This window comes from Rhipicephalus microplus, chromosome X (genome assembly GCF_043290135.1).
Source record: "Rhipicephalus microplus isolate Deutch F79 chromosome X, USDA_Rmic, whole genome shotgun sequence".
NCBI classification, from domain to species: Eukaryota; Metazoa; Arthropoda; class Arachnida; order Ixodida; family Ixodidae; genus Rhipicephalus; species Rhipicephalus microplus.
The window spans coordinates 135,539,275-135,563,377 of NC_134710.1; the positions used below are offsets into that span (position 1 = coordinate 135,539,275).

A 24,103-nucleotide genomic window follows, 5' to 3' on the forward strand; every position below is an offset into this window, starting at 1 on the left:
TCGTCGAGGTAGACAAGACAAGTCTGCCACTTCAGCCCTGTGAGGACAGTGTCCATCATTCGCTGGAAAGTCGCCGGCGCTGAACACAAGCCGAAAGGGAGTACTCGAAATTGGTATAGGCCGTCTGGAGTCACGAAGGCTGTCTTTTCGCGGTCTCGCTGATCTACCTCGATTTGCCAGTACCCGCTTTTGAGATCGAGAGAAGTGAAATAATGGGCATGACGAAGTCTATCTAGCGAATCGTCGATACGCGGTAGCGGGTACACATCCTTTTTGGTCACGTTGTTAAGCTTTCGGTAATCGACGCAGAAGCGTAGCGACCCGTCCTTCTTTTTGACAAGCACGACTGGAGATGACCACGGGCTGTTGGATGGTTCGATAACGCCATCGTCAAGCATCTCGCGAACTTGCGTACGTATCGCTTCACGTTCTTTAGCCGACACGCGGTAGGGGTGCTGGTGTATTGGGCGTGCGTCCTCGTACGTGATGATCCTGTGTTGAGTGATGGACGTCTGGCGGATCTTCGAGCAACTTGCGAAGCAAGACCTGTACTCGAACAAGAGCGCTCGCAGCGCAGTCTGGTTATCGGTGGACAGATCAGGATTGATGTCAATGTTGCTCATTGATGTGTCTGCGTTATCCACTACTTCTGACGTGAGACAGTTGGTTACGTTTGCTACTTCGTGGGCAAACGCTATCGAAGTGCCACGGAAAAGGTGTCGATGCTCATTGCTTAAGTTGGTAACGAGCAATTCAGATCGGCCGTCGCGAACGTGTATTACACTTCTCGCTACACATATGCCTTGCTGCAGGAGGTGTTCTAAATTTGTCTCGGCCACCACATCGCCAACGCTCAAACCACAGCATGTTACGTCGACTAGAACACTGGCTCGGGGAGGAAGCGTCACGCTCTGTTCAGAAATACGGAGTACGTCGACACGCATTCCGTCATCCTGCACGTTGATTGCTCGCTTGGCTGAGAACGTGACGCGGCGCTCTTGCAGATCAATGATAGCTCCATTTTCCTGTAGAAAATCAACTCCCAGAATGACGTCACGGGAGCATTCACGTAGAACAAGGCAGCTTGCTACGAATGTGTACCCTTGAATCTGTACTCTAGTTGTGCAGGCACCCAGTGGAGTAACGACATGGCCACCAGCTGTCCGAATCTGCGAGTTATGCCATGGTGTGATTACTTTCTTCAGCTGCGTTGTCAGTTTCCCGCTCAGTATGGAATAGTCTGCGCCGGTGTCCACTAACGCATTAACTACACAACCATCAATTGTTACTGCTATGTCGAGTGAAAGCCGGCTATCCTTTGCAGCAGCAGGTGATGTCGGACCAGTTTCTGTATTGTTCTGCGTCAATAGGAGGTCTTCAGCGCTTCGACGTTCAGCGACCCCGCCCCCAGAGGTCGCTTCGGCTAGTTTTCCCGGCGGGGGCTGGGAGATCGTGCGGTAGAATACCGCTGGGGCGTTGATGAAAATCGCCTCGGTGATGGCGAGCGCGACTGGCGCCCAGCAGATGGTGGTGCATGCTGCTGGGAGAGGTAGTTTTGGATGTCGCGTGGTCTCTGACCGTAACGGGGTGGCGGCGAGTACGCAGAGAAGCCGCGAAGCCCAAGACGGCGATATGGGCACTGGCGGTACAAGTGATCAGCTTCTCCGCAGTGAAAGCACAGAGGCCGGCGATCAGGTGTGCGCCAAACATCAGACTTACGAGGAGACGTGCGCCGATCGTCGATGTACTGAACTGGTTGCACTGAACGATGGGCGACAGAAGCACCAGGGACAAAGGGCAGCGGCGGTGGCGTGTACGTGCCTTCGTAGTACGGTATGTGCTGCGCTGACTGTAGTGAAACAGCAGGAACAGGATGGACGAATAATGGCGGCGTTGCAGCAGGGCGTTTCAAGGCTTCCGCGTAGGTTGTCTCACGGCGGTATTCAGCAGGAGCTGGCACAGCTGTATCACGAGGCAAGGTGTCCCGGAGGGCCTGGTGCAGCTCATCCTTGATCACAGTCGCAATAGAGTTGACTGTAGGATGAGGTGTTACACCAGCCTTTTGTAACTCTTCACGTACTACATCACGGATGAGTTCACGTAGACAGTCGTTGTTGGTTATAGTGGCGGTGAAAATGTCGGCAGTAGACATGCCACTGACTCTCCTGTCGTATTGGTTGGATCGCTGCTGCAGCATTTTTTCCATTGTCACGGCCTCGGACAAGAACTCCGCGACCGTCTTCGGAGGACTTCGCACGAGGCCGGCAAAAAGCTGGTCCTTGACACCGCGCATCAAGTGACGCAACTTCTTGTCCTCAGTCATTCTCGAATCGGCCCGTCGGAAGAGGCACGTCATGTCTTCGACGTACGCGGTCACAGTTTCGTTCGGCGACTGGACGCGGGCAAGAATAGCTCGTTCAGCTCTTTCTTGGCGGTCAGTGCTGGCATATGTCTGCAGAAGTCTACGACAGAATTCGGGCCACGTCGTCAGCTGCTCCTCCCGATTCTGATACCACGTGCGAGCCCCGTCTTCGAGATAAAAGTAGACACGACCCAGTTTCGCCGCGTCGTCCCACTGATTCAAGTTGGCTACGCGCTCGAAGTCCGCCAACCAGTCCTCAACGTCTTCGTGCTCCGTACCATGGAACGTCGGCGGTGCCCGTGGGCTTTCCAACGTATAGCGGTTCGGCGACGTGCTTCCCGTGCCGGTTGCCAAGGTTTGTACCGAAGTGCTGGTCATGTTTGTTGATGTGGTGGGAGCAGTATCGTTGACTTCCGGAGGCAATCCCCTGATTCGGCGGCTGGTCCGATGCACGGGAGTGTTGACTGGCACTGGACTCGTATTACGGCTTCCTGGGGGGGTCTGCAGCATCCGTGAGGCTACCCAGCACCTTCCACCAGTTTGTCACGATGAGTCACAAGTACTGGGGGGATTTATTGAACAACCGGGTGGCTAGCTCTAGGACGATGCGTCAGTCGGGGCTGGCTCTCGAGCAGAGAAGGCGATCTTCTTCTTTCCTCCAGATTTAGAGCCGCTCTTGCTGCCAACCCACTACGTGCTGGCGGCAATATATATATATATATATATATATATATATATATATATATATATATATATATATATATATATATATATATATATATATATATATATATATATATATATATATATATATATATATATATATATATATATATATATCGAACGCGTTATTCGAAGGTCGTAGTTTTGTTTCCTGCTCACGGCTGGTTATTTTTTCATCCACTTTTCTTTCTTCTTATTTACATTCCATTGGTTCTAATAACTTCCCCTGTACATTCCTTGGCATTACTGTCTGTTAGATCTCATTAATATTGTGTTAAACCACGGGAAAACGAGCCCTTAGGTTTACACTTCTTTCCTTTATTATATATATATATATATATATATATATATATATATATATATAGAAGAATAACTTCGGTTGCCGCAAGGTTATAAATATGAAAGTAAATGCGCTTTCACATAACAACTGTTTATTGTGCCGATGTTTCGACGGGAACCCCGTCTTTTTCAAGGCATAATACTATTTACACATGTTCCGTGTCTTCTTATAGCCTGTCGAGACAGGAGGGAAGGGGTCAAAAGAAAAGTGAAAAAGAAGAAAAAAAGAAAAAAGGAAAGAAAAGAGAGAGAGAGAAAAGAAAAAAAGAAGAAGAAACAGTGAAACGGGAGGACAAACATTAAATAAAATATAGAAAATCTAGGAGAAGAAGCAAGACCGACACGGCGTAATTAGAAAGGGGCAGCATCTCATCAGAGTAGGGCAGAGGTAGATGAGCAGTGTCATCATTGTCAACAATACCTCCCCCGCACCCATTCTTCCCCAAGTGGGCAGTGAGCCGCCGTTCTTGTATTTCACCTTTCCGTGTAGTCCGCTGGCGGCTCGTTCCTCTTTGAAGATAGTTATAGCGCGAGAACAAAACGATGACACAGACACAAGAAGGACAAGTTAATGGGGAGGGCTTAAGTGCTTCGAGTGCGTGCTGGTGGCGTCGGGAGGAATGAAAAAGCCGGTGATTGAGGCAGAGCCATCGATATTCATTATATGTAATGGCTCCTTGTCAGTGAAGGAACAGAATGTGCGTTAAAAATTAGAGAAGAAAAAAAAGAGAACAGGGGGGGGGGGGGGGTGGACTGTACGACATTCGGGACAGTCACCACACAGTTGCGGCTCACTGGGAAGACATGCGCGCATGTATGAAAAAGTCAACGAAACCACCTAGCTGTCAGCTCCTTGTCAGTGAAGGGACAGAATGTGCGTTAAAACTTGAAGAAGAGGGAAAAAAATAAAAGAAAAAGGGAGGGGGGGGAAACCGCACGGCATCCGGGACCACTTATCTGTGCGTTCCGGCTGTGCTTGATGAGGCAAATCATTTCTATGTTGTCAGATGCATAGGCCAAAAGCTTTGTTAGCGGGTAATATTATTGTCGTAATGAAACCGGACTGATTAGAGAGAAGCGTTTGCGTCCTTTAGCGGTCGTATAACGCTGACAGAGTGCCTGGGTGTTCATTTATTCCGTATTTTATCGTGTTAAATTTGTAGATAAAATAAGATTCCCGTTGTTCCCGTTCTCTGATTGTTCGAAAGATGTTTTCTAGTAGTGTAACCCTGATGTCATCAAAGCTGTGGTCTTTTAATGTACAGTGTTTTGAAAGTGGAAGGCCTGGCAGAGATCGTACATGTGCCCGGTGGTTGTTGAATCTAATTCGAAACGGAGTGTCTGTCTGGCCCACGCATTGCTTGTTACATACCCCACATTCCAGGAGGTATATGACGTTGTCTTAGTCACAGTCTAGTGCACCTCTTATCCTGTGCTTAAAATCCGAGTGGGTGCTTTTCGCCACTGTCGTTGTCTGCATGTGTTTGCATACCTTGCATCTGCTTTTTCCGCAAGGGTGACACCCAATTTGAGGTTTCACACCTATCTCTGAATTTATTAAATGATCTTTTATATTTTTCGGCCGTCTGTATACAACACAAGGAGGAGAAGTGAAAATTTTGGATAGTCGCACGCTCTGTTCCAATATGTTGAAGTGTTTTCTTAGGACCTTGTTTATGTTCGGTGGGTTGCTCGTGAAAGTTAATAGCAAGTTTTTGTTGCGGTGTTGGTCGGCGTTTTTCTGGGGTTGAGAAGAATCTGGCGGTCCAAATTTTCAGCTTTTTTGATGGCGTCATCGATGATAGCTGGCGGGTATTCTTGATTAAGGAGTACTCCGCGCATATGTGTGCTGATTTTGTGGAAGTTCTCGGTGCGGGAGCAGATTCGTCGGAATCTGTGTGCTTGGGAATAGGGAATGCTGGTCTTGCAATGTCGCGGGTTGCAATGTCGCGTATATATATATATATATATATATATATATATATATATATATATATATATATATATATATATAATATATATATATATATATATATATATATATATATATATATATATGTATATATATATATATATATATATATATATATATATATATATATATATATATATATATATATATATATATATATATACATATATATATATATATATATATATATATATATATATATATATATATATATATATATATATATATATATATATATATATATATATATATATATATATATATATATATATATATATGTATATATATATATATATATGCAAGAAAGAGACGACGAAACTTTCACGGAAGCGTCTTTACTTAACGTTTTCAGCTGGTGGACCAACCTTCGTCAGAGTAATGTTACAGGAATTCATAGATTGCTTTAAAAGCTCCTTCCAAAAAAATCTTTCTGCCAGTGAATTTGATGCCCCGCCGCGGTGGTCTAGTGGCTAAGGTACTCGGCTGCTGACCCGTAGGTCGCGGGTTCAAATCCCGGCTGCGGTGGCAGCATTTCCGATGGAAGCGGAAATATTGTAGGCCTGTGTGCTCTCAGATTTGGGTGCACGTTAAAGAACCCCAGGTGGTCGAAATTTCCGGAGCCCTCCACTACGGCGTCTCTCATAATCATATAGTGGTTTTTGGACGTTAAACTCTACATATCAATCAAGCCAGAGAATTTGATGCTCTTGGAAGTTTTAATGCACGTATATTATCATAAAACCAACACACAAGGGCGGCTCGATTGTGATAATGGGCAAAGAAAGTTACGTAAAAGAAGCCGTAGGACAGTTATCTGACACTGCGTTTTACAAACAACTTCCCGCTGATTCTACCACTAAGTTTCTTATCATCATAAAAGACACCATTAAAGCATTGGTAAAAAAAAGGGGGGTCGACGATAAGACAGCACGCAGCCTTATTCCGCTTAGCCCTGTTGCCGGAAGATTTTACCTGCTCCCAAAGATACACAAGTCAGGAAATCCAGGCCGTCCCATTGTTTCAGGCATTCGAACAGTTACAGAAGACATATCTCGTTACGCTGAGAGTTTGATGAAATTTCTTCCGCTCACATTCGCTTCCTTTGTTAAGGATAACAACAATTTCCTCAATAAAATACCACACCTAACTGTGCCTGATGGTTCGCTTCTGGTGACGATGGACCTCACCTCCCTCTATACTAACTTCCTCCACAAGGACGGTATACAGGCTGTTTTAGATTCATATGACCACTCCGAATCTGACAAGCTAATGGACACGACAACTCTCGAAACAGTGCTGAAGCTAATTCTCTAGTTGAAGAACTTCGAATTCGATGGCTCTCATTACGTACAGATCAGTGGAACATCGATGGGTACAATTATAGGCCCTGCATACGCAAATATCTTCATGGGAGTGCTTGAAGACTCGTTTTTTTAAGAGTGTACCACTAAAGCCTGTGCATTTCAAACGCTACATCGATGACATACTTTTTCTTTGGACACATGGTGAAACAAAACTTCTAACCTTTATAGCGAAATTCAACCAGGTACATCCCGCTATAACATTCTCTCATACTTACTCAACCTTTTCTGTAGCCTTCCTCGACGTTACTATTGCCATTTCCCATGAACGCCTAACTACGATAGTTTTTAAAAAGCCAACAGATAATCACCAGTTTCTTCATTTTGAAAGTAGCCACGTGTGCCATTGGAGATTGGAATTCCATATAGCCAGGCACAGCGCTTTAGGCGCATATGCTCTGAAGATCAAGATTTCAATTCTTGCCCGCTTCTTTTTACCTTCTTTTTTACCTTACTATCCAATCAATTGTGCCAAGCATGACATGCCCAACAGCAACCCTGTGCACAATCGGGAGGCCCCTACTGCACGCGTAAACCATTATCGGGCAACAATTGACATTGCACCCGCTTTCCAGCCTCTGCGGCAATACGCGGCGCCCCTCTTTCAACGACGAGATGTCGACGAAGCGCTGAATAGTTAAAGGCTTAAACTTCTTAAAAAAGCTCTTTTCCCCCACACCGAACCGCCAGAGCCAGGAGGCGCCGTCTGGTCCGAGGGACAATGCGTCAGTGAAAGGAAGGATACACAGACCGCAGACATCCTAAAGGTGAAAAGGAGAAAAGGGAGAGGGAGAAAGAGGGGAAGGGAAAGGAAGAAAGAGTGAGAGGTGGCACCCGGGAGAGTCCACCTTATAATCTCTTTTTCTTCTTATTTTCTTTTATTTCTTTTTTCTCTCTTTATCTCTCTCCCCCTCTGATTTGAGATTGTATAAAGCTGAGCACCAACGAACTGTACCCCCCTCAATCCTACCTCTGAGGACGGGCCCCTTGCCACCCCTGCCCTTGCTTCCGGACTGCTGTTCGGGCTGATGACGACCGTGCATTGCTCACTTAATCTTTTTCTCTTCTTTCCACTTTTCTCCCTTTTTCCTTCCCCGCAGGCACTGCGCCGTGCTCCCGACCGGGTTGCAGAAATTAGGTGCCTTGTCTCATCTTCTAACCACTACCACCACCACCTGATGAAGGCCAGACTGGCTGAAACGTCGAAATAAACCACGTTGACTGCTCACGCAGGATCTACTTGACTACTTGCAACGCTACGGCCACTCAACCACCATGCCTGCATATATATATATATATATATATATATATATATATATATATATATATATATATATATATATATATATATATATATATATATATATATATATATATATATATATATATATATATATATATATATATATATATATATATATATATATATATATATATATATATATATATATATATATATATGAGATATAACTGACAGTAATGCCAAGGAATGTACAGGGGAAGTTATTAACATTAATGGAATGTAAATAAGAAGAAAGAAAAGTGGATGAAAAAATTACCAACTGTAAGCAGGAATCGAACCTACGACCTTCGAATTACGCGTTCGATGCTCGAACGCGTAATTCGAAGGTCGTAGGTTCGATTCCTGCTTACAGTTGGTAATTTTTTCATCCACTTTTCTTTCTTCTTATTTACATTCCATTAATGTTAATAACTTCCCCTGTACATTCCTTGGCATTACTGTCAGTTATATCTCATTATTATTGTGTTAAAAACACGGAAAAACGAGCCCTTAGCTATACACTTCTTTCCCTTATATATATATATATATATATATATATATATATATATATATATTGTCCCGACGTCAAGAGAGAGGTCGTACTAGAAGACGCTGAGAAAACAGCAGCGGGTCGGTCTTTTTGTTAACCGCGTGAGAGAGAGTTCCTCATCTTTGTCGTTGTTGCATTCTGCATAAAAGCGTGCAGATGCGCGTATGCGCTGTCGCCTTCGTCTTTTTCGCGGGACGCACGTGACAATATATATATATATATATATATATATATATATATATATATATATATATATATATATATATATATATATATATATATATATATATATATATATATATATATATATATATATATATATATATCTTAAGAATTGGTTGTCGGTATCTTTCACATCGAATAGTATAGTTCACATCTGAATGCTATCAGTACACGCTCGAAATTCAACTTTAGTAGAAATGTTCAAGTATAACAACCACACACCCAAAAGGAGTACGGGAAATACAAATACCATGCAGGCTGCTCCTAATGGTAAAATATCCCATGCCAATAATAATAATAATAATAATAATAATAATAATAATAATAATAATAATAATAATATAGTTTTCTGATGTTTTACGTGCCGCAACCAGGACATGGTTATGAGGCATGTGGAAGGTACTCCGAATTCATTTTACTGAACATGCGCCTACATCTAAGTACACAAATGCTATAGCATTTCCCTGCTGCCAAAATTCGGGCGTCGTGGCCAGGAATCGAACCAGAGCCTGGCCTCATCAGTGCTATACCTCATACGACTGAGCTACCTTCCACGGGTTATGTGCCAAATCGAAGTTATGATTGTGCTTCACCGTGGTGGTCAAGTGGCTAAGGCACTCGGCTGCTGATCCGCAGGTCGCGGTATCGAATCCCGGCTTAGGCGGCTGCATTTCCGATAGAGGCGAAAATGTTGTAGGCCCGTGTGCTCAGATTTGGGTGCACGTTAAACAACCCTAGGGGGTCGAAATTTCCGGAACCCTCCACTATACGGCGTCTCTCATAATCATGTGGTTTTCGGACTTCAAACCTCACATATCAATCAATCGAAGGTATGATTGTGAAGAGTACCATAGATATGAGACGTGCCATTTCATTTGACTTGGACGCAGCGTAAGAATTCCGGATTACGGCCTCGAACAAAAGAAACCGTTTTATCATATATATCGTGTACATCAACAGGTAATGAAACAAGCATGCAGCGTAAAAACATTTGTTTGTTGGAGTGTTGCACGGAATAGGCCTCTATCGACAATTTTAGGCATGCATCGGGTACTCATATGTATACCGGCGGTTCAAAGATAAGCGTTCTGATTTTTTAATTAGGCGCTCGAAGGCACGTGAAAACCACTTGTGCAATTAAGTTAAGCGGTCAGGGGGACAGAAAGTTAAATGAGAATTATCGCTGCTAGCAGCCCAATCAACTAAAATTTAATAATCAACTTTTTACTAGCTGTGATAAGTTGGCATGTTTATATTGACAAAAATGTTGGCATTTGTGTTCACAGTTTCAGTCGGAAGATTTTTTCTAGCACGCCTGTGCTCCGAGATATCCGGCTACAGAGTTTAATGATCTTTCGCTTGATTATACGCATGCAAGAGGGTGAGGGTCCGCGCAAAGCTCCTCCCTAAAGTGACGCATCTGTTGCGTGTGTGTGAAGAGGGTGGAAGCGTAGGCATACATGATAACAATTACGCTTGCTTTCTCGGCCGGCGAAATTAAAATGAGACAGCGCGGGGCGCCATGAGCCTTACGCATGATCCTGATGAACTCGATAGCAGGAAACCGTTTCTCACGACGTTTTTTGGTGACTCTAGATCACACGGAGACATCATCTTGTGAACGCGTTAGCTTGGCCGTTCTGCACTATATCACAGCATCTCTGCATTGAAGGTCTACCAAGGAAATCCCCCTATTTCGACGCTTTTGCATAACAGGCTCTGTCTCTCGGGCTCTGACGAAGGCAATCACGAAGGCAATCGTCTACGAAGACTGAAATCGACGTTCTCGCGTGCGTAACGTCGTTACCGGGGCTCAGCATCCAACGATCGATCAATGAACAGGCTATCGGTGGCTACGAAGGATGTTAGACGAGGGAAGAGGAGGAGCGAGGGGGAGAGAAGCAGCGCGTGCGGCGTCTCTTGATGTTTGTTTCTTCATTGCGTCGGTTCCTGTAACGTCATGTATGCGCCTGGTTTTCACACCACCGTTAAAAATTGAAGGCGCGCGCTTCCTTGGGCGCTCGTTTGTGACACTCACATTAATTAGGCTGTCACTGAAAGTAATGAACATGTTCCCGACATGTGTGTCGTTACGCACGAGAAACTATCTCCTCACCAACGACAGGTGCAGAAAGTATACACAGAAAGCAGTAATTGTTCTGCACTTTTACAAGAAAATGTATTGATATTTGGTATCACGTTTTTCATGCTATTTCCAGGCACGACTAAAATGACGTACGTTCATTACATTTCGTTTTGAAAATGCTACCAGTGATGTGTTAGAGGGTATGCGCAACATCCAAACGTTAATCGCTGTTTCTACTGCCCTTAGACATTAAGCCGATTCGGGATTTTATGCTAGAATGCAACCGATTTAGCATTTGTAATATTTGATTTTGTACTAATAACTAAGAGAAAAAGAGTGGCATTCGCTTGAAACTGTCACAAATCGATCATCTGTTTATTTCATTTAAGAATATCATGAGCGCTATCGAGTACTATATGCGGTTGGTGCACGGGACGACATATTCGATCATAAAAAACGAACTGATTACCGCTCTCGTCTCTCAGTTAACAGTACTCGGAAGCAACTAAATACATTTTATTTATTTTTTATTTTTACTAAGAACTCACCTGAATAATTACCGGTTATTACTTGACTTGTAATGTGGCTTAAAAGGAATGTTTTCAATGGAGAATTTCCTATCATCACAAATAAATTTCATTCTCTGATGATAGCTGCTGCTGTTTACTTTTTCCTTGGCTTCAAAAAAAAAAACCGTGGACGATGTTTATTAAAGTTCTACGTAGCAAGGTGCTGGACCGCAGTTACGTTGATGATCTCAAACATACTAAATGTACAGTGTCAATTTTTATAAAACAGAACACGGGAGCGTGTGACCTGCTTGCTCCGGTGGCTACTGGCAGCGCGTTCAAGCGGGAGCGAGAGCAACCACACTCTCTTGTCGCGTCATCTCACGGTGAGCAAAACAACCGTTCATTGCTGATCTGGAACCAGCGGAGAGATTGCGACCCCTTCCCCCTTCAAGGCGATTACGCGAGATCCGGTAATCGCCTTGAAGGGGGAAGGGCTGCAAGCTTGCCGTTCTATATCCGCAACAAATGGTTGTTTTGCTCAATCAGCATCAAATGAAATCCGAACAGCGGTGAGCTAGCGATATGGTGCGCGCCCTTTAATCATCATCATCCGGTTCAGCACGCTTATACGGTTCGGCAGCAGTGCACATATAGGCGCACTATATATATATATATATATATATATATATATATATATATATATATATATATATATATATATATATATATATATATATATATATATATATATATATAGAGAGAGAGAGAGAGAGAGAGAGAGAGAGAGAGAGGGAGGGAGGCCAATCTACAATTGTTTTAGGAGACGAAGCGAAAGGCCTAAAACGTGCCTGACCAGGCTGCATCACCAAAAGAGCGGTTGCGACAGTGTGTGACGTCATTCACAATTTGACATAACCACAATAGCAATTGCATGGTGCAATAAAAGAAATTAAAAATAATAATAAAATCTGCTCTTGCAGCTTTGAGAAGAAAACAAACAGTAAAACAAAAAGCGACAAGACAGCTGTGCAAATGTGGCAGTATCTGTTCTCCGATATACATTGCTCCACATATAACAACACTTCAGTACATAACTGAAGACTACATCTTAGAACTATATAGTTGCATCATCTCTGCAACATTTAAACTGAAAATTTCGGAAGTAGAAAATTGTATAATTCTTGTTCCTCAATTAATTATGTAAGGTTACATTAATAATTAATAATACTCTCATATAGTTTGATTTTTCGCTTACATTCTAGAACGCCCACAATGACGCCGATACCAGAATTTCTGCGAAAACGAGATCTTTAACGCTACCGCATTAATAACGTCGGAAGCCTTTCCCTTAGAGTGAATATGGGGGCATGTGAAGCTTGGCGTGAACGTGTCTTTCTTTCTTTCTTTATTTCTTTCTCTCTCTCTTTCTTTCTTTCTTTCTTTCTTGCTTTGTTTCTTTCTTGCGCAGTGAGTTCGCATTCATAGGCCACTCAATAATGGCTTGACTTGAATAATACGCATAATAATAGGTTGATATGGCTCTGCGTTCCCATCAATACACTTGCTCAGCTCCCTGTACGCAGCGTGATTAATGCTAATAACCCGAACCAACGCTCTAGGGGAACATTGAAAAGCTAATAGATGGTCAAATTTTAACTGAATTTGTCAAATACATGCTGCAGCGTTTCTTGTAGCGCCAATGTTACTTTTGATTGAACCACTTCAACTTCAAAAAGCGCGCTATTTGTAGTGTTAATTTCGTAAAAAAGTAGTTTTTTAATGTGTTAAAATTATTTTTTTGCGTACTAAAAACGCACATTTTTTAATATAAGTAAGCTATTGTAGTTATTACTTGCAGCGGGAGCATTTTGTTTTTTCTCAAGTTTTTACCGTTCGTCAACAAAGATGGCGAGCTTGATTGAGGCTCTGACTTCGGTTTACATATGGAGCCAATAGGGACATATTTCGCTGTAGCTTCTGCGGCGGTTGCCGCTGATGACGCCGTTTTCTGTTCGTTCTGCGCGTGATCGTCATAAATAGCTGCATCAGCTTTGATCAATATGCGGTAAAGGTAAGTGCGATCGCGTCCTTAAATTTCTTGTGTTCGTTGCTTGTTGTCCTGATGTAGTTGCGTTACTGATTGTACTGTGTTTGTGTCACGATGTTTGTGCCTTTGGTTTAGTTATGTGCAACTTAATGAAAAATTTTGCAGCCGCGCTAAACATTCGTTTCTGTGTTTCAGGATGGTTGCATTCTAAGGCGTTAAACGTAGCTTTATTGGAACCATGCTCAGGTAAGGGCCAAATGGCAAGTTAGGTTGTGTTGGTGGGTGGTTGGTCAGCGAATGAAAACTGGGCATTAATTGTGTCACCGCATAATTTTGGCTGCTTCTTGTGATGGTGCGATCGTTGTCCAATACTTCGTAGTGTTAATTGCTAACGGTTGTCATTACGTCGCAGAACAAACTGCTTTGTGGTTTAGGAAGGGTGTGGCATGCATGACGACACTAGCGCGAAATACCATTTGTCATGGTAGGACTTGCCTTTTAAAGGACACACTACATTCCCCGCACACATGCTGCTTAACCTGGACATTTGAACGTACTGCCGCTACGTGGTGGAGCACTTGGCGACACAAAGCTTTTGTTTCCAATGAATAACCCATGTGGAAGCTGAGGTTGCAAATATTTCATTTTGTCAATTTATTTCGCTTACTGGTGAAGGGAAGTTTTGTGCTAGCTGACCGTTATTCTTCCGTTCTACTTTTGTTGCAGAAACTTGCAATGCAACGAAGAAAAAATCAATATTTCGCACTTCTAAGAAAACATGAGCGGTAACGTCTATGTGCTGTACAATTCCCGCAATTTGTTTGATGTCTTGTTGCTTGAACCCTATTTCGCCTCTCCGAAAATTGCTTTTGAACCCTGCAATCCTGCTAATATGTCCTTGTCTGGCTACGTAATTTCCATGTGTGTGAGAGCTATGTGTATTGTTCTTTTTCTTAGCTTTGCTGGGTGTATTCACACCCACTGCTACTTCATGTTCCGAAAGGTTGTGCAAAAAACTGCATGGTAGGTGGCATCCTATGGGAATGTGTTGGTATATGCTAAGGATCAGTCAAGTCAAGCTATCACTTCAAATCTTTGAGAATCATGAATTATTGTGGGAGCATCACTTTCTGTGCTGCTAGGAAGCAAGTTGTGCTCAAGAGTGTCACAGTGCCATGGAGGAAGAAAAAAAAAATGAGGGAGCGTGACATCTCGCGGACAGCCTTGGCAAGCCGTGCCGTTTTGAAGCCAGCATTGTCGGCCCAACATGTGACCTTTTCCGCAAATCCATTACAGCAATGAGACTTGCCGATACTTCGGAGTACGGCGCTTGGGGACTTTTAATCAAAACGCGCTGGTTCAGTTCAGACCGGCCAGCTCACGCAAATGGTTCAAAGACTGAACAGCACTGAGAGTACTGAAACATACCGCAAGCTCCGATGTTTTGATCACGTATTGGGCTGGCAAGGTGGGCTTCACTCGTGTCACGTAATGCTCCCTCCTTTGTTTTTCTTCCTCCATGCACAGTGCACTGAAAGTAAATACATTGTGGCCAGCCTTGGTGGCTTTGTGGCTGGTGTGTTATGCCCTTAAGAAAGAGGTCATGTCAACAAATTTTTGTGTCGAAGGTAACATTTGAAGACATTGCAAAAGAAAAAAAAATAACCATAACAAATGTTCCAAAAGCCTGGCAAATTCAAGTTTAGGAAAACGTGGACTCTGACTTATCATGAAAATTAAGGAAAAAATTATATCAACAATTTGCCACCTATGAAGGTGGTACCTTTGTTCAGTGTATGTTGGCACAGGTGAGGGCAGGATGACCAGTTCACTAACCACATACACTAGTCTTTTACAAAAGGAAACATGCAAGTGCATGGTTGCCTGCAGCACTGTCAACTGACTGCTAAGAAAAATCCGTCCACTTTTACATCGTCTATAGCCAAACAAGGTAGCAATTGATGGCTGGTAGACAAGCACTGCTATGTTACGTTCCCTCAGCGCTTGCGCAATGAGTGATATTGGGTGATGCCTGCAGCTTGTGCTATTCTCGCGCACCACGTTTGATTGGGTGGCAGCGAATTACGTGCACTAGGCATCTCCCGTTGCATTAGCCGGGAGGGAGCGTAATCTAGCAGCACTTGTCTGCCGGCCATGACTCATTGCCTTGTTTGGCGATAGATGATGCCAAAAGTGAACGCGTTTTCTTTTGCTGTCAGTTGATGAAGCTATGGGCGGCCGCTGCAGAGCACAGGCCACGATGCACTCGTGTGTTCTCTTTCATAAATGATGACAGAGTACATCCTTGGGAACATATGTTAGATGGCGTTTGGTGGCCGTATACTTGGATGTATGTGATTAGAAAACTGATCAACTTCCCCTCATTTGTGCCAGCATATGCTGAAGTTGCCATCTGCATAGATGGCAAAACGTCTGTGCCTCTTTTTTTTTGTTAAAAATTTTTGTTATGTCCAAGTTGACCTTTTTTTTTTTCAATCAAATATACCTGGATGCTGTGCATTTGGTGCACATTAAGGGAATGCTTAGTGGTTAGAACTAATCGGCAGTGGGCATGCCTCATAATATGATAACGCTTGTGGTACATAAATCGTTTGAAAAGTTATGTACATTATTGTGCATGTATGATTGAGGAAATTTCGGGGGGATTTGAACTCTATTTTTAATAGGTCTGTATCTGTTACTGGTGTATTTGTTTCATTCATGTTGAATTGCTTAAAAAAATGGGCAGAGGACACCCTTCTTTTCAACTTCTGTAGTTACATCAACAAATTTATAAATAGTAAGCCCTGTCATACAGGTAATTCTTTCTAAATTTCTCATTTACTTTGTTGGGAGCACGCTCAAAAATTTTAATAAACTAAGATGATTATTCTGTGATGAAGTTGTGCTTCAAATGGTGCCAGAAATTTTTGGAGCGTATTCTGTGGCCTTTGCTTACTTTCTAACGCACTTTAACTTCATCTAACCCCAAGCATTAATCATGTTGCACTCATGTTATCTTGCTCGATATTCTGATGCATGTAGGGGGCTGTTTGTATAATTACTTAAACACATTTCTCTGTTAGAGTAACATAATACACAATGCAGCACTATGCATGCATTGTGAGATTGAATATCATAAGCTCTTGAAATTTTTAGTCTTTGCTGTAATGCTTATGCCTGACTGCAGAAGACTGTTCTGCGTATAAGTAAACTGACATATTACTGTCTGAAAAGAAGAAAAAAAAAACACGGGAGGGGAGGGGCAAGTTTTTGCGGGCGATTTCAACTCCCCCTTGTTTCTTGTATTGCATCACATATAATTTTGTCTTTTCAAGCTAATTATGCAGAGTTTATAAAATTTAAAAGCAAGTAAACAAATGCTCTTTTAATTTGATTGTGAAAGTACATTTTCTCTGATTGCATAAGGAAGCATTGCATTTTTTTCACTCGGTCTTACGGTAAAAATGATCATATTACTATTTGAGTTGAAAGTTTCCATCTTACTTAAAACTTATAGTTATGTGTAACTCACTATTGGGATCCAATCCAGTAATCTAAATAATATGTTTGCATAGAACTTTAAAAATGCAATGATGGCATATGAGGGGCTGCTTTCTGCTACAAATTAACCCCCGTAATCAGAAACACTCCTTGACTTGAACTTGACTTGAAACAGCCTTCAACACAGCACATTGGAAACGCTGCTGTGTGTTTGTGCTGCCTTGGCACCACTTAAAGACAGGGCGTTCAAAACGCATTTGCGCTGCATTGAAGTCGGTGTCAAGTTCAAGTTAAGCAGCGTTTCGGAAAACGGTTGTTAAATACGTTTCTTCTATGAGTAGTACTTATTATTGAGGCTGCTAGTCATTGGAACTTATGAGATTGCTTGCTTTAGTAGGCCACGTTTTTAATCAATGTCCAATTGTTTTAATACAGTTTCAGATTCAAGAATAAAAAAAAGCTTACATATATAGGATTTCTAAGGGCTCTTCAAAATTGTCGCAATGATAATGGCTTGCTTGCAAGTGAAATCCAGATCTGTCCATGTTTTAATCTAAAGCTTTATGATGTTTTTCCAGTCAACTTTTGAACTGAAAAAAATTATATTTGTAATGTGCTGTGAATCGGTGTTGCTGCATATTGGTTTCAAGGTTGACCTCAGTTTTAATGCTGGCATTGTTGCCAATGCTGCTTTCTAGATAGGATCACACCATAGTGCTTTTCCGCATAATCAGACTGTAAGAAAATGGGACACAAATCTGTTCTGAGGCTACATTATTGCTGGATTTTTCTTGCCTGACTATAATTACAGCTTATGTGCTTTTATGGCTATATTTATTGTATGGCTATATTAGTAGAATGAAATTCATGAAAGGCTGATGTTTTTTGTGCACTCCATGCACATGAAGCAAACAATCGTGCCTTATGCCTTATCTTCACGTATGTTGCAGCTAATGTTAGTTGTGACATGCACAAGTCAGTAAGAATTATTGAAACTAGGTAAAAACAGTTCTTGTTTTGTAAGGGCTTGTATTACAGATTTTATTCATTGTGACTGCTTTATTGTCAAGAGCCCTGTTAAGATTGCCAGCATATAGTGATGGTGCAGCTGTGGATTATTGCTTTGGCTTACAAAAGTATAAAAATATATGGTGTCTGTACTGCACTATCATAGCCAAAATGTTTTTTTTTTCTTTTTTCAACCATATGTGTGTTTGTGCATGTATTTTGGGGCATGTGTGTGTATATACACATGCAATATACAAAACTTAAGTGGGAGAGGGGGTTGAACTCACTTTCCCCCCTGGCCATGCCATTTCTGTGGTGCCTGTCAAAATGATGAGTTGAAGGCACCAAGTACCATATGGACTATTGTGATGTGCGGGATCTGGCAGTGACCTCTGCTGGCAAGTAACTTCAGAGTCTTCGGGAATCTGTGAGCCTTCGTTTCAATGTAAATCATGCTGAAAAGTCTATCACAAGTTGCTTGCAGAAAACCTGGAAGTACTCGTAACAGGTGGTCACTTTTTTAAAACCACTTCTGAAGCATTTGCTGCAGAGGCTCTATGAATGTCTCAACAAAATGACATTGTGAAGCGTGGAAACTTGGGCAAGTTGGTAGGACATAACTGAATTCAGAAACAGCGCAACCTACAAGTAGTTACTTCGTAACTACGGAAGCGAAAAAAACCAGCCGATGCGACACGTTAGCCGATGTTTCAGCCGATGCGACACGTTATGCAGATACGGAACTGCAGCATATTCCATCAGTAAAAAAATTTGTAAACGCGCTGGTGTTACTGTTATTTTTTCCGCCCCAGAAAAGCTTGCAAAGCTTTGTAAGCTGGTGAATAATCCAGCTGCTATTAAAGGAAGATGCACTGTGAAACACAGAACGCGCTTTGTACCTTGTGTCATTGGTGTCGTGTATCTCAGTCCGCTTTCGTGCGGAATGATATACATAGGGCGAACCGGAAGGTGCCTTAATGACCGGTTAAGAGAGCACAATAACAATGTTCACAACGCAGTTCAAGGACACCTCGGAATCCACTGCAGAGACTGCGGCTGCGTGCCAGTTTTTGAGCGTTGCGAGGTATTAAGCAAGCACAACTCGCAGGCCACGCGTGAGATTATTGAAGCTTATCAAATAAACAAGTTTGACGGAAAATGTGTAAGTTGCCCATCGGTTGCATTGTTGAAAAAGGAGATTGCGTATCTCGATCTTTTTTAAGTTACATATGCATTGTTTTCTCAGCCCTTTCAATGGGAGACAAGAGTTTTGCTGACAGTGTATCGCAGTTTGTCCCTGCACCCTTCTACGCATGCCCATTTTTTCTCAATTTTCGCCTATATATGTACTTCACTCCGATATTAAATCTTTGTTGAAAGTCAGCGCTCTTTTCTGTCCTTGTTTTTTTCGCTTCCGTAGTTACGAAGTAACTACTTGTAGGTTGCGCTGTTCCTGAATTCAAAATGACATTGTTTTTGTTGCAGAAATGATTCATAACTGTTTCATGTAGCAGTACTTACTATATACCTTTCACGAAAGCAGCCATTTCATGTGGAGTAAGCTGTTTCAACAGCAGGTGTTTCAGATGTTAGGACATGATGTAACGTATGCAAGGCTGGGACAATATTTTACTGTTCGTGACAGGTAATCAGGCAGTGTGTGACATAGTGTGAAATTTTACAAATAACTGAAAATATTTGTTCTTTCAGGATCTATTCAGCTGCATCAGGAACAAAAATACCTCTATACCTTCTGCCATGTGCTCCAATATACTTTCGATACAAGGGCATTGCTTCAGAGAAATGGTGTTATCGTATGGCTGCAAAGCTAAAAAGCTGTGCAGAACGAAGCAAACCTTGTAGATGCTCTTCTTATTTTATAAACTGATACCTATGCTGTTGTGCTTATCCAAAATGAATGAAAATAGGATCGAGAGCTTTTACTTTGAAAAAATGCATACTCACTCACATAGAAATACTGATATATGTGGAACTGAGCTTTCTAAAAAAAGTCTGTGTCTAGATACAAGACATGAATATACATGCGGCTAATTTATCTGTGCTTACTTATGTACAAAATTTTTATCATAGCTAAATGTTACAGCTCCAAGCTACAAGTCTTAATCTCATAATTTCTCCAATTCTTTTTTGAGGACTCTTTTGATATTACTAGTTTTGATGATTGCTTCAAAAGTCATATCAAATTGTGTCATAATTATAGGAAGCATTAAATTATAAAGTTGGGAACTAAAACTGAGAGCATTTACATTTAATTGATGCATTTCGTATTAAAAGGTGAGCTCTATTAATATGTTGTATTGTCAGCATTACCATGCTCATGTAGCTTATCGAGGTCAGTTTACCATTCTGAAAAATATTTAAGTTGTATGTACTATATTCATAGCATGGTCACTCATTTACGTCGTGTCACTGTGTGTTGAGTAGCATACTGCTGAGCGGTAACTGAAATTTGATCTCAATTTAGATCACATGAAGGATTCGGTTCACGCTTAAGTCTAAGTAGTGACGACGGATTTGATGTTGGAGAAAACGACAGCCTTTTGGAGAAACGTTCCGCCAGTCGACATTGCAAGAAGACTACTATGAATTGCTGCAGTTGCCTGACTTCAGCATTCCAGAGGTAAATAATAAAAACAATATAAGACCATAAATTATACTTCTCAAGCACAACATTGCTTTATGATATTGTGCAAAGGCAATTAAAAAATGCATATTTGGCTTCGGGGCACTCTGTGCACCCGACTGTTTAAATTCAATTCTTTCGCTACCGTTGACTTGTATAATTTTCGGGAGATTTTGTTACAAAATGATGGGCGACAGTTGTACTCGTGAACCAATATTATTGTGGCACTGAACTAATTAATGCACACTACACTCGTCATACTAGTGTTTCTTGATGCTAGGTGGCTATACATGTCCATGTTGTGGCTCTGCTTTCATTTTGTTGGCATTGTTCATTGTATTGCTATGCAGTGAAGCCATCTTTAAGTAAACCTTTTTTGTATTTGTAAGCCTTTTTTTGTATTCAGAGAAAAAGGCCCAAAGGATCAGGGGAAATTTTTTTTTAATTTTGGCACATTTTGAATTTTTTTCTTATGCTAACAGAAAGGTTAGTAAATGATGGTTCTGTAATGCATGAAAATTCAATGGTTCTAAGGGCTGCCGCATGGTGCTCGCCATGTTCATATCTGCAGTGTGCAGTGGTCATGTAGCTCCAAGGGCTGTTTTTCAAATGTTCTGTGCTGCAGGTGCATAGTTGTACTCTGTAAGTGTTAAGTATATCTGAGTGATCCATATGCTTCCACCAATGAGAGAAGATCCTGTACAAAGGTGTATGTTAGTACTTTTATGGCATGTGGCAAAGGTCCATGGTGAAGATATGCCTAGTTGATGCGTAAGACAAATGAAAAAGAAAAACCAAACAATTTTTTTGAAATCTTGCTAAAGATGGCTTAATAAAGCAAATTGATTAGCTTAATAATAATGTTTGCTGTCAGGCTAGTGGTGCATAGCTGAACTTGAATTGATGGCACTAATGTTTAGACAGAAGCAAAGAAGACACGTAAGATGCTTTTCCGTGTTTGTGTTTTGTTTGCTCCTGTCTAAACATTTGTCCCATCAATTCAAGTTCAGCAAATTGATTAGAATTCAAGTTTTTGTTCTTTAATGTGCATGCGGCCATGCATTGGATCATTTCCAATGAGACTAAGCAATAGTTCGATAAGTCAAACTACTCCGTGGTCCCCTCCTTTCGAGAAGTTGAGATGGGCAAGGTGGCATGCAATTTGCCTGTCTGAATGAAATATTTCGAAATGCTTTCAATTTCTTGTATTGCACGTGAAGCTACTACTGTAGAGTATGTAAGGCATAATTATTAAAGGGTCGCAGTTTAAATTCAAATGGTTTAAATTCAAGATTGTTTGTTTTAGTAATAGCCATTACTTTCCTTTAAAATGTGCAGCTGTTGTAGAAAGCTCAGCATGGGTTGCTGTGGTGCCCATGAGTATCAGCCAAGAACTGTATTTCTTGGAAGGCCACCATCAGAAAAGTTCCCACCTAACAAAATATGCAACCAAAAGTACAACATCTTCACATTCTTTCCTTTGGTGAGTATTTTGGTACAATATTCTTTTTAAAGCAGATAGTAGCAATAAGTTAAGTAGAAGTTGACATTTCTGTAGTCTAGGAAAAAAAGCAGTTTTGCCAACACTTCCTTGGCCAGTGCACTTCTGTAGTCCTTAAAAAAAAAAATCCAAGTCGCCCATCCCACACTTATCCTCAAACTCCTCTTTCAGTTTATTACAGTTCACTTCCCTCCTCCCAACTATTGAACATAACACCGGACAAGTGAAGATATACTCATGATAGCCAGTGCAAACAGAAAGCAATACAATTAAAGGAAACACAACGCAGGCATCTTTCCTTTTCTTGTATTGTGATGCTTGCGCTGGTCATTATGTAATTTTTGAATTGCACAGGGGCACTCTAGCATTTCCATTGTGTTTTCGTTAACTGAAAAGTGGTAGAACAGTTCATTTTCTGAAGTGATGCTGTAAATGTCTCGAGAATGAAAAGCCCTGGCACCCCTCATAAAATCTTTCCTATATAGATCACTTAAAAATCCTATTTGTTGAACCACTCACTGTACATATTTAAAGAAAAGAGAAAAAAAAGTTAAAAAGTTGTGTGTGAGTGCAAATTGTTACTGTTTCATAAAGCTGATATGCGTGAAAGCTTTGTTTTGTTCTTTGTGGCTTCTCGAGATTAGCTGTTTGCTTATTTTTTAATATTGCCTTCCTTTTCTGCTCTTTTCCAGGTCTTATTTAATCAATTCAAGTTCTTTTTGAATCTTTATTTCTTGGTTGTGTGTTTGTCTCAATTCATACCTGACATAAGAATCGGCTATCTGTACACCTACTGGGGCCCACTTGTGAGTTCGCGTTTCTTTGTATTGTATGGTATTGAGCATGAGAAAATTACCTTGACCAACTTCAGTGATTGGTGCATATGCCTATTATGAACTAGTACTTGTTTTATGGTAAATAACATAAAAGACAAGGCTTAAGAAAAGGCAAATAGTGGTACTGACTAGCAACCTAAATTTTTATATTGAGTGCACGCGAAAAAAAAAACTTAAAGGTGCATTTATGTGCTGTACCCCATAAAATATGTGCCGCCTTGCCCAAGCTTTTACTTTCTTGTACTTGTTTGGAGTGAGGCAATATAGTGGAGAAACTGTGGCTGGTAAAAAAGTAATGATTACTGTAGCTCGATTCTGTTCTTTTCATGTTCTCAACCATTCACGTCTGGCCTACATAAGTGTGCACGGAGTGTCCCTTAGGTCACTGACATGTGGAAAGAAGTGTCTTTGCTGTGAAATCATTACAATATACTAACCTAGGATTGTAATTTGTAACTTTTGGTGTTTGTTTCTGTACTATCAGTTGTTTTTAAAAGGGGTGGTGCTACCATATTTATTGGTTGCCCGTTCTTTGCTGCAAGCATTTCTGATAGCTTCAGAAAGCATGATACATGCACCAAGATTCTTTTATTATTTTTGCTAAATAATTTAATATCTCCTCTTTTATGTGGACAGTTTTTGGTTTCAGTTTCTCGTAGCTGAATTGGGCTGTGACGTGAAAGTGTAAGTGGCTTGGTCACGTGACCACACAGAGATGTGACACACGTCGGGCTGATTATCGCCTGCTCTCGCACACACGTCCACACGAGCACCTGCAAAGCATATGTGCAGCTGCTGCGATGCTTTGCCGGTACATGCAAGACACAGGTCTATGGAGGGTGACTCACCTGACTACAATAGGGGTGCGTTCTGGAGGGGTTTAAGGGAGCGGCCAATCCTGTAGTCGGTCAACTAGGGGTGGGGGGAGTGCAAAGACAGCCCCAAACATTGGCGTGATAGGAGGGGGTGCGCTGCAATGAACCTTTGCCCCCCCCCCCCCCCCCTGAAGGAGAAACCTGTGCATGCCTACACTCACTACAGATCTGGTGTGACGTCACTTAAACTTTCGTTGCCCTTATACAGAGCTATGACAGTTCTAAACGCGCTTCAATGGGCTTCGGTCAGGGGAATAAGCATTTAGGTACACTTTGGAG

The 24,103-nt window shown here is 41.7% G+C and overlaps 1 protein-coding gene across 3 annotated transcripts in view; it reads left to right on the forward strand.

The window, feature by feature from the left end:
• Window positions 1-13,321: 13,321 nt before the first annotated feature.
• The window catches only part of LOC119176494 (putative phospholipid-transporting ATPase IIB), an 89,221-nt gene continuing 78,439 nt past the window's right edge, over window positions 13,322-24,103 (forward strand). The window contains exons 1-6 of one of the 3 annotated variants that reach the window (XM_037427803.2): window positions 13,340-13,480; window positions 13,652-13,702; window positions 14,183-14,241; window positions 20,454-20,609; window positions 21,951-22,095; window positions 22,806-22,919. In XM_037427803.2, coding sequence (XP_037283700.2) covers window positions 14,192-14,241; window positions 20,454-20,609; window positions 21,951-22,095; window positions 22,806-22,919 — 465 coding nt within the window. In that variant the 5' untranslated portion in view covers window positions 13,340-13,480; window positions 13,652-13,702; window positions 14,183-14,191. Of the gene's footprint in view, window positions 13,481-13,651; window positions 13,703-14,182; window positions 14,242-20,453; window positions 20,610-21,950; window positions 22,096-22,805; window positions 22,920-24,103 lie in introns of all 3 variants that reach the window. The other 2 variants (XM_037427804.2, XM_037427805.2) reach the window with 2 other exon arrangements.